The sequence below is a fragment of the Arachis ipaensis genome, chromosome B03, assembly GCF_000816755.2.
Source record: "Arachis ipaensis cultivar K30076 chromosome B03, Araip1.1, whole genome shotgun sequence".
NCBI lineage: Eukaryota > Viridiplantae > Streptophyta > Magnoliopsida > Fabales > Fabaceae > Arachis > Arachis ipaensis.
Genome location: NC_029787.2, coordinates 27,793,173 through 27,804,544, shown reverse-complemented (window position 1 = coordinate 27,804,544; position 11,372 = coordinate 27,793,173). Strand labels below are relative to the sequence as shown.

The 11,372-nt window shown below is 36.9% G+C and overlaps 1 protein-coding gene across 2 annotated transcripts; it reads left to right on the top strand.

Annotated features, from left to right (window-relative positions):
* Positions 3,462–7,900, top strand: LOC107632807 (G-type lectin S-receptor-like serine/threonine-protein kinase At4g27290). Of its 2 annotated transcripts, none has more exons than XR_002359087.1 (7): positions 3,462–5,073; positions 6,097–6,198; positions 6,312–6,469; positions 6,546–6,756; positions 6,859–7,096; positions 7,227–7,324; positions 7,407–7,451. XR_002359087.1 is itself a non-coding variant. In XM_016336458.2 (7 exons), the coding sequence occupies exons 1-7, from the start codon at positions 3,786–3,788 to the stop codon at positions 7,713–7,715; spliced, it is 2,457 nt and encodes an 818-aa protein (XP_016191944.1). In that variant the 5' UTR covers positions 3,467–3,785; the 3' UTR covers positions 7,716–7,900. The 2 variants fall into 2 exon arrangements, 1 of the variants encoding a protein (XP_016191944.1); XM_016336458.2 differs by having other exon boundaries at positions 3,467–5,073; positions 7,174–7,324; positions 7,407–7,900.

Genomic DNA, 11,372 nt, shown 5'->3' with positions numbered 1-11,372 from the left:
TTTAATATAAATGGGAAAATATGGGGAGCCAATAGAATATTTATACAATGCGTACAATGGAGGTTTAAAAATTATTAGAGATATAAACATTAGTGTTATCTCTTTCCATCAGTGTAAGCTTTTGGGATGAGTGGTATCATGACATGGTATTAGAACTCTAGATCCAAAAAGTCAAGAGTTTGATTCTTGGTGAATCTCAAAATTAGCTTAAGTTATTGGGAGGAATGGTTTTATGACATGAGATATTTATTATCCCTAGTGCTCAGATGTTTATTCTGAATATTATGGGGATATGGGGACACATTGTACAAATAAACCATTGACTCCCTAGCAGGACTCAATATAAATAGATGCTTGGTTGGGGGATTCCATCTTTAATGTTTTTGGGCAATTTACCAAAATAAAACATTTGAGTTTCAATATTACCGAATACAACTTTTGCAAAATGGATACCAAAATACAACTTTCTAAAAATCTATGTAAACTGTGAAAGGAGTCCCACGGATTCCAATTATACGTAAACTGCTACACCCCTTCAGTGGTTTACATTAAAACAATTTTGGCCAGAAACCGCGGTAGGGGTCCCGCGGTTTCTGTGGAGTGTGCAATTAGACATAAACCGCGGCAGTTCAGCGGTTTATGCCTTTGACCTATTTCGCCTATAAATACCCATCAAGGGGAAGTAGTGTGATGTAGAGAGTCATTTTCACATCTTCACAAACGAGTGAGGAGAGTTTTTTGGTCCTAGTCGTTGATGGCAATGCCGGAGATGACATAGGATTGTTAACCTTGTGTTTAGATTTGCTTTTGTATCTGTCTGTTTTATGCTCCACTCTCATGTGTCGAGTTTCATTTGTTTCAAAAGAAATTGAAAAAGGCACGGGGTTAAGTTCACTGACAAAGAACCGGTAAGTGTTTTTATCCATTCGACAAATACTTTGTCAGAACTAAAGACGAGCATATTGCAAAAGGCAGGGTTGTGTGGGTCCAAGTGGGTGAAGAAGGTGTTTTACAAAATTTCGATTGCCGTTGTTTCAACTAGGGTGCAGTATGAAACATTTGTGATAGGGTCGGACGAAGACATGCATGTTTTGTTTCCTTGTCGGCGCAGTTTTTCGGAGGTGAGAATACACAAGCTGTATGCCTAGTTGGAAGATTGTTTTTACAGTTCTGGTGCATCAGCGCCGAATCCTCAGTCGATGACAGTGGGGGTGCATCAACTTCGATTCTTGTAGTTGCAGCTGGTGGTCCTTTGGCAGAACCTCCATCTGTTCCACCAGCGGCAGCCAGGTCACCTGGTTTGATTCCTGCACTTTTTGGTGAGGATGAGCCGGATCATGTTGAGAATGCGATGTGAGAGGATGATCCAGACGATGAGCCAGATCACATATTGGGAGACAGTAAGGAGGATACTCCCAGCACACCACAACACGTCGGGGGCCATCCAGTTCTGGTTCAGGCCAACAACCGCCACATTTCTCGACCTTGAACTTGGAAGCAATCGGACAGCAGCCGAACATAGATCCCACCTCAGGAAGCCAGGGGTTACACAAGGGAAATCCTTCTGGAGATTTTCAGATTGGCCAATCTTTCCAGACTAAGGAGGAAGCTGTGTTGAGTGTTAAGGATTATAGCATCCGTCGTGGAGTTCAGTATCGGGTGATGGAGTCAGATCATCTGAAGTTTCATGGGAGATGCAAGGAGTTTGGGAATGGCTGCACGTGGTTGATTCGCATCACACTTCGGCAGCGTAAGGATAATTGGGAGGTTAGATGGTACAACGAACCTCACACTTGCTTGGCTACTTCGATTTCGAGCGACCACCGACAGCTTGATCACCATGTCATTTGTGCGAGAATCTTTCCATTGGTTAGGGTGGATGCAGCAGTTATGATAAAGGTGTTGCAAGAAGCTACGGAGGCAACCTATGGATTCAGGCCTAGTTATAGGAAGGTGTGGATGACAAAACAGAAGGCAGTTACACAGATATACGGGGATTGGGAGGAGTCATATGCCGAGTTGCCACGTTGGAACCAGGTGAAGTGGACCGTAAACTGCGTCACCTTATTCGGCGGGGGAAGCTCGCCAAAGAGTTCCTCAAACCACTCCCAAGCGGGTCTGCCATCCTCCATCAGCTTCTCGAAATCTGTAAGGCACCCGGATACAGGTAAACCATCCACAGGCAACCCTAGCTGGTATGCGATATCTTGCAACGTGATGGTGCACTCTCCGAATGGCATGTGAAGGTGTGTGTCTCAGGACGCCACCTCTCAATGAATGCACTGACGAGGGGCTCATCTAACCAGAACCACCTCGTATTGAGCCTCGCAGGTGATACAGACCTGCCCTCTCTAGATAGGGTATGATCCTGTCATGCAGAGGCATGTTCTGTTGCCTCCGGACACTAGTGATGCACCTACTAGGCTGTAACATGTGAGAGAAATAACCAAAACCAAGTGAGATTGCATCACTAACAACCATTCTAAGTTCAAATTAATAAGGCTGTAATATGAGACTCAAATCTTTAATTCAACATAAGCAAATACTAAATGTAACATTATATAATCTAAATTTTAGGTTTAAGAAAGCTAAAATACCAAAACTTATAATTTTTAAATTTAAGAATGCAAATATAACCAGTAGGTTCAACTTACAAAAGTTACTCTTTAAGGTTTCAAAATCTTAACAATCAAGACTATAATACTTGAATTTAAACTTAATTGTTTAAAAGTTCAAATTTCAAAGTTTAGTTTCCAAATATGAATGCTTAAATAACAACACTACAATTTGAACCTTATGTCTCAAATATAAGAGGAACATCATTCTACTTAAACATTTGAACCTATCTCCTAACTTCAAAATCCTAATCCTAAATTATGCGTTCTAACAACAAAATACCAAATGCTACATTTCTCTGTTATATGAAATACAATAAATAAAAGATAGCTGGCTTACCTCTTCGTTGATGCTGCCGGCTATGTGCGCAACGCCGTTGAGACTGTAAAGACTGCGTTCATCTGCCATGATCCTGGCCTAAGAAAAATTCGAATCACTACACTTTTCCTCCTTCTCCTCTCTCTAGAACGTCAGTTTCTCTTTCTAACGACTTGGAAGTGTCTCGAAATGAATAATCTGCTGCACTCCTTCCGCGTATTTATAGTAGAATATAAACGGCTGAACGCTATCAACAAAAATCGTGGAACCCCTACTACGATTTTTTATGTAAATAAATTTTGAACGTAAACCGTGGAACCCCATCTACGAATTATATGTATTTAGAAATTGTGGATCTCCATCAACGGTTTACATAAATTTTTAAAAAATTACATTTTCATATTCAAACTGCAAAAATTATATTTCGATAATATTAAAATTCCAATGTTTTATTTTGGTAGATTGGTCAATGTTTTTGGTGTCATCCGCTTCAATAATTAAGCACCCTCTTTCTTTGCTACAATGGTCCTTGCCTTCAAAAGTCTTTTGCTTACCACAAATGACTACCAATAAATAAATCAACGTATACGATTTTATTACCTCAATCAACCTATATCTTTCGGACACATCTTTTCTTTTTCTTTTTTTTGTTCTCTCACTGTTCTTATTCTTTCAAACATCCTTCTTCTTCTGCTACTACTGCAGCATAATCGTCTCGCACAGCTGTTCTCAACAGTGGGAAAGAATAGTAAGCATATCATATTGCTTATGCAATTAAGAAGGTCCAAGCTACTTCTAGAAAAAAATTGTAGTTTATTTGAGAAGTAGAGGGAAACTCACAGAAATACAGAATGCTGTTTGTTTGGCTCTTTGTTATCTCTTTTGTTAAACTCTCCACTTCACAACATATATTGACGCCGCGTCACTTTGTCCGTGACGGCGAGACTTTGCTTTCCCGTGATGGAACATTTGAGCTTGGTTTCTTCAGCCCTGGAACTTCTACAAATCGATATCTTGGTATATGGTACAGGAATGTGTTCCCAAAAGCAGTTGTGTGGGTGGCCAACCGCGAATCACCAATCAAGAACAATTCAGGAATCTTGACCATCAACAATGAAGGAGTTCTTGTGATCCTTCTGATTCTCATCAACGGCACAAACAGCAGCAGCCCTGTTTGGTCTTCTAATGTGCCAAGCGAAGCTGTTATTAATCCAACAGCACAGCTTCTGGAGACAGGGAATCTTGTGGTGAAGAATGGAGTTAAAGATTCAAACAACAATCAGTTTCTCTGGCAGAGTTTCAACTACCCTGGCGATACGCTTACCATGCAGGGCATGAAGCTTGGATGGAACTTAATGACAGGTCAAGAAATATTTCTTTCTTCTTGGAGAAGTAAGGATGATCCAAGCAAGGGAGAATATTCATTAAAGATTGACTGTACGGGATATCCACAACTTTTTAAGTATAAAGGTTCTGAAAAAAGGTTTAGAATAGGGTCATGGAATGGAGAAAGTTTTAGTGGATATTCATCTCAGCAACTGAAACAAAATATTAGAGTAGAGTTCATCATGAATGATAAAGAAGTGTATCTAGTATTTAAAACCGTCGATAGATCAGTTACCTGGATTTATAAAGTTACATCTTCGGGCCATGGAGAGCTTTCTGCTTGGACGAGTCAATCGAATAGCCGAAAAGTCATCTCCACCGGGGAGGAAGATGAATGCGAAAATTATGCCTTGTGTGGTGTTTATTCTGTGTGCAATATGAATGGTAATTCTCCTACATGTGAATGTCTTAAAGGATTTGTTCCCAAGTTTCCAGAACAGTGGAATATGTCATATTGGTCTAATGGTTGTGTTTCAAGGACTGAATTGGATTGTGATAATAACACACATGGCTTCTTTAAGTACACAAACATGAAAGTGCCAGACACGTCTTCGTCGTGGTTTAGCAAGGCCATGAACCTTGATGAATGTCGGAAGAAGTGTCTGGAAAACTGTTCTTGTACGGCGTATGCCAATTTAGACATTCGCAGAGGAGGAACCGGTTGTCTACTCTGGTTTGGAGCTCTGGTTGACACGAGGACGTTTTCTCAATGGGGACAAGACCTTTACATCAAGGTCCCTGCTTCTCAACTCGGTAATCTTTAAACTATTTTCTTAGTTATATTTGTCTATAATTGTTATTATTCTAGTTGAAGATAAAAAAAGGCTTGGAAAATTTCCAAGGTTAGTTCTGAATATTTTAGTATATCTAGCCATTGAAACTAATATGTAGAGGTACAAGAATTTTTTTTTTTTCGAAAGTTAAGAGTGAGACTCGAATTCGAACCTCTAGGTAAGGATGAAAAGACTATGTCATTTGAGCTATAGTTCCTTGGTATGTAGAGGTACAAGATTTTCTTACGGTTAAGTAGAAAATATTATTTTTTCATGCCAGTTAACTTAATATACTTTTAGTTTCCTGATTTCATTTTGGTTTTTCTCTACTAGTACCAAGAATAAACAGCAGAAAATACACTACTTGAAAATTACGAAAAGAAAAAAAATAAAAGATATAATGGGAAAAAAATCTAAAAAAATATTTGACAAAAATGATCAAATATGAAAGATATACTCTCAAAACTCAAAAGGTTCCTAAAATCAAATTTCAATGCAATTTTCTTTTGTAAGTATACTTAGAAAAATAAAATTATTCTATCATTAAAATTAGTAATTTTACAAGTAAATATTTTCTGCCATTTTATTTCTATCCAAATAGTCGAAAACTAGAAAAAATGGAAAATAGGTCTAAAGATCAAATTTTGCATTACTTTTTTATCTGTACTTTTTAATAAATAAAGTCCAAACGATTTCACAATAAATTAGATCAGATACACAAGTCATTTATCTCTTATGGGATAAAAAGAGTAATGTTGGTTGTCTTTTTCATCAAACTAATACTATTTGTTAGTGTTTTAATCTTTTGAGTTATGTTTATAGTTCTTAAATCTTTTAAGTGTATGTTTTGTAGTTTCCTCCGGTACACGCTATGCTATTCTAAATGCATTACTTCGTCTACATACTCCCTCAGTCTAGAGAAATTGGTCACTGATTATAGTTTCGACTGAACTCATGTATAGTGTGGTGAGTAACTATGCTTTGCTTCTATCAAATCTTGCAGATAATGGTCTAAGTAAAATGAAGAAGTTGGTAGAAATCATAGTTGGTGTGATTTTATTTGGATTCATAACTTGTGTCAGCATAATGATACACAGAAGACAAGGTAATTTGACTAAATTTTATTTTGGCAGTAGTTAGTCACCCAGAAAAATATGTATTAAGAATGAATTCATCAGGTTCATAATTCTTATCAACTTTTATCATTCGTTCACCCAGGGTTGTTAAGAATAATTTACAGGAAGCATTATGAAAATATACTGAGGAAGGAAGACATTGGTCTACCAAATTTTGATCTGTCTGTCTTAGCCAAAGCCACTGACAACTTCTCAAGCAGTAACAAGCTAGGAGAAGGAGGCTTTGGACCAGTGTATAAGGTAATATAAAATGTTTGATCAAAACTTTTACTTAGCTTTTGATATTTTTCTGAGAAAAGCATAACATGAATTCCAGGGCACACTAACAAATGGGCAAGAGTTAGCTGTTAAAATGCTTTCAGAAAGGTCTGTACAAGGGATGGAGGAATTCAGAAATGAAATTCTATTGATTGCCAAACTTCAACACCGAAACCTCGTGAAGCTTCTTGGTTGTTGCATTCAAGAAGAAAAAGTAATGTTGATCTATGAATACATGCCTAACAAAAGCTTGGATCACTTTATTTTTGGTATGAAATTTCTTTAAAATGAAGCATATCTGAAAATCTTTTTCTTTGTTATCCATAGCCTTCATAGTAGTACTAAACAAAACACACATATAATTTGGGCAGATGAAAATAAAAGGAAGTTGCTAGATTGGCTTACACGTTTCAACATTATTGGTGGCATTGCACGAGGACTTCTTTATCTTCATCAAGACTCTAGGCTGAGGATTATTCATAGAGATCTAAAAACTAGCAATATCTTATTAGATGCAAATATGGAACCAAAAATATCGGACTTTGGATTGGCTCGTACTATCCTAGGAGATCAAGTGGGGGCAAACACAAACAAGGTGGCCGGGACATAGTAAGTTAACTTTCTTTCCAAGGTTTATGGGATTGTATTATCTTTTGTTATTAACCTTGAGAATATTTTGCTTTTAGTGGTTACATGTCTCCTGAATATGCTGTGCGTGGACATTTCTCAATGAAATCAGATGTCTTTAGTTTTGGTGTGATAGTTCTAGAGATAATAAGTGAACAGAAGAATAGAGAATTTTCAGATCCCGAGCACTGTCATAATCTTCTCGGACATGTAAGTATAGTGGCTTCGCTTCATAGTCAGTTAGTGAAATCTGAATTGCTTCAAACTCATTAAGGGATTACTACAATTATAGGCATGGAAATTATGGACAGAAGGAAGACAGTTGGAACTGTTGGATGAAGTGTTACGCGAAGGATGCACGCCTTTTGAAGTGATTCGATGCATACACGTGGCCCTGTTATGTGTGCAACAAAAACCTCAAGATAGGCCAGATATATCATCTGTGGTTCTAATGTTAAATGGTGAGAAATTATTGCCAAAGCCAAGGATTCCTGGTTTTTATTCTGAAGGAGATGTTACAAGTGAAGGAGATGCTTTATTGACAAAATGCACACTGCTCTCGCCCAATGAAACTTCCATCACAATATTAGAGGCAAGATAGAATATGAAGGCAAGAAAATAGCAAGATACCTGTAATCATGCATCATACATGATCTCATATTCTTTCCATGTTAAAATCACTTTTGACAGGCATTTTTATGAATCACTCTGCATAGTTTTTGCACTGAATTGCTTCATTGCTTAGTTTAGTGTATTTGAGTTGATGCTATATTAGCCGTTGTTCAACTCTTCCACTATCAACACACGTTTGTTTTCAATGAAGACAATACTTAAAACTTTCAATTTTGGATACCCCATCATCCGTTTGAAGCTTATTGAGCATGTTTTAAAACTGGATAACTCAACCTACCTAAATAACTCAAATTTTGAATCAAGCTCTATCTAAATTATAAGGATATGAATTTTGTTTATCCTTAAAGATGCATAAAGCGACTCAGCCAGGAATAATATGCATGAATCATGTAGAAAAAAGAGGATAATCCTACAGTTATAAATTTCCAATGCGGCATCACAATGGAAATTCAAAAATGTAAAATGACAACACTTTATCCAAGGATTTGATAGCTTAAAGAAAAACCTGCTAAAAACAAAACACTTAAAGCAGAAAAGAAACATTAGGGTTCAAGCCACAAGGCCATAACGGACCTGAAATTAGGGGCATTCAACTAACCTTGGGAAATATGTTGACCTCTATATTTCTACAGAATGGAAAATGAACAAAGTTAGCCTAATGAAGCAGACTGTTTCGGAGATATATCTAATACACTAAGTACTCAGTACTATTAGAGCATCTCCGATGCATACTTTTAATTTTATATTATTTTGAATTTTTTAAGGTGCTATCTAATATTTGTAAAATTATATATCATAAAACTGTTGGAATAAATTTAATTTTCAATAACACAGATCATCCATATTGAATCACCAAAAATATAACATAATGCGGAAGCGTACCTTTACTCATAAAAGTTAGATATTGATGGAAGAATTTGGATCTTGTGGTTCTTTCGATCTTCCTCAATCAAAACCTTCTGTATTCCTAGGAGGCTGAACTGCAACTCTTTTGATGGGGAAAGAGTAACAAAGGCAGCTTTGGTATATTGGGGACCGAAACCCTGAAGGTCTATTTATATTTGAGCATGGCACCCATTAAACCCTTAAGTCCAAATAAAATAGTATCTAAAACCCAAAAGATAATATATCTAAAATCCAAAAAGATAATTATCTAAGGAACAAAAGATAATATCCGGTTTTATTCTCATTTAATTCAAAATCAAAAGTAATAATGACTTATTCAATTAGCATTTAAAACAATAAATGAGATCATCATTATATAAGTCATTTAATTTGAAATAGCATAATTTGTTATTACAATTAATATAAAACCATCAACTTAATTCTGCAGAAAAATAATTCAATATCTGTCATAGGACATATAGCATAAGATAAACTCCCACTAAACCAAGGCATCACAAATATTGACACCCATCCGAGCAGTATGCTCATGAAAGACTTTATGGATCAATCCCTTGATAATGGGTCTGCTAGCATATACTCTGTTCCTATATGTCCTATGGAAATCTGTTTTTCTTAAACTTTCTCCTTGACAACTAAGAACTTGATGTCTGTATGCTTCGATTTTGTCAAGCTCTTATTGTTATTGGAGTATAGTACTGCTGACTTATTGTCACAGAATATCTTTAATGGCCTTTCAATGTCATCTACTATATGAAGCTTAGTGACAAAGTTTCGCAACCATATGCTATGAAATCGGAATCAGAGTACCTAATGATCTCCAAATTTCTGATCTCTGATAAATAAGCATGTAATCCTTTGTTCTCTTTAAACAACGCATTACGCGTTTAACAGCTATCCAATGATCTATATCCGGATTGCTCAAGTATCTACTTAACACTCCCAATATAAATGATATATCGGGACATGTGCAGACTTGAGCATACATTAAGCTCCCTAGTGCTAATGCATAAGGTTTATCATGCATTGTTGTCCTCTCAAGATCATTTTTAGGGCATTGCTTGAGACTGAACTTGTCTCCTTTAGCTACGGGTGTGTCCATTGGTCTACAACTTTTCATGCCATATCTACTTAAAATCTTTTCGATATAGTTCTTTTGTGATAATCTAAGAATACCTTGAGAGCGATCTCTTAGTATCTCGATCCTAATATAAAAGAGGCATCACAAAGATCTTTCATTTCGAATTTGTTCGATAGAAATTTCTTAGTTTCATGCAACAAGCCTATATCGTTGCTAGCAAGTAGAATGTCATCAAACATATAAGACAAAAAAAAAAGTATTTACTCCCACTGAACTTGCGGTATACACATTCATCTATAATATTTACCTCAAAACCATGAGGTAATGACTTAATTAAACTTGTGATACCATTAACGGGAAGCTTGTTTGAGACCATAGATAGATTTTCTCCTTTCTCTATTGGATCTCTTTAATGACACTTCTTGAAGTTGTTGAGCTTACTGTATGGATTGAGATTGAGGAGGATTCTCATTATTTTCCTGTGCTGTAGCAGTATCTTGAGCAACAATAATATTCTCATTGTTCTCTTGTACTGTAACTAGATCTACAGTAGGACTCTCATTGTGCTCTTGTACTATAACTGTGTCTTGAACAATAATAGATACAAAGACCAGATCATTGTCAGTTACAGAATCCTCATCAAAAGTAACATTCCTAATATTTTCTTCCCCCCAAACTCAACATTCTCAAGAAATCTCGCATTTTCCGTTTCAAAATAGACCTTGATGCAGGATTGTAAAACTTGTACCCCCGTGAACACTCAGCGTAACCAACAAAGTAGCAACTAATTATCCTTGGGTTCAATTTTATTTCATGCGGCCTATAAAGTCGCACCTTAGCTGGACATCCCCAAATATGCAAATACTTTATACTGGGCCTTTTCCCGGTCCAAATTTCATATGGGGTTTTGTTAACTGCTTTGCTTGACACCCTATTAAGGATGTACACTGCAGTCTTTAAGGCTTCTCCCCAGAGTAATTCATGCAAGGAAGAATGACTAATCATACTTCTCACCATGTTCTTAAGAGTTCGGTTCCTTCGCTCTGCAACACCATTAATGCTAGGTTTGCCTGGCATGGTGTATTGTGGAACAATACCACACTCCTCTAGAAAAAGAGCAAAAGGCCCAGGACGTTGCTCACCTGAACCGTCATATCTTCCGTAGTATTCACCACCACGATCAGATTTGACAGCTTTAATTTTCTTTCCAAGTTGAAGTTCAACTTCAACTTTGAAAGACTTGAAAACATCCAAGACTTGACACTTTTCATGAATTAAATATAGATACCCATAACGAGAGTAATCATCTATGAACGTAATAAAGTACCGTTGTCCATTCCAAGAGACAGTAGGGAATGGGCCACATATATCGGTATGTATCAGTTTTAAGACATATTTAGCTCTCTCAGCACCTAATTTCCTTTCGTTTGTCTTTTTCCCCTTTATGCACTCAATGCAGACTTCAAAGTCCGTCAAATTTAGGGGTCCAAGAATTCCATCCGACACGAGCCTCTAAATTCTTTGTTTAGAGATGTATCCTAGGCGCTTGTGCCATAATGATGCCGAATTCTCATTTAGTTTTCGTGTGGGTACAGCATACTCGTGTGGGTACAGCATACTCCTTTTTCCATCCTTCACTCC

Excerpts from the sequence above, each read along its gene's own strand:
- LOC107632807 (XM_016336458.2), top strand. The coding sequence starts at position 3,786 with ATGCTGTTTGTTTGGCTCTTTGTTATCTCTTTTGTTAAACTCTCCACT. Across the intron at positions 6,470-6,545 it reads GCTTTGGACCAGTGTATAAG|GGCACACTAACAAATGGGCA; the intron begins GTAATATAAAAT and ends CATGAATTCCAG. Across the intron at positions 7,097-7,173 it reads AACAAGGTGGCCGGGACATA|TGGTTACATGTCTCCTGAAT; the intron begins GTAAGTTAACTT and ends TTTTGCTTTTAG.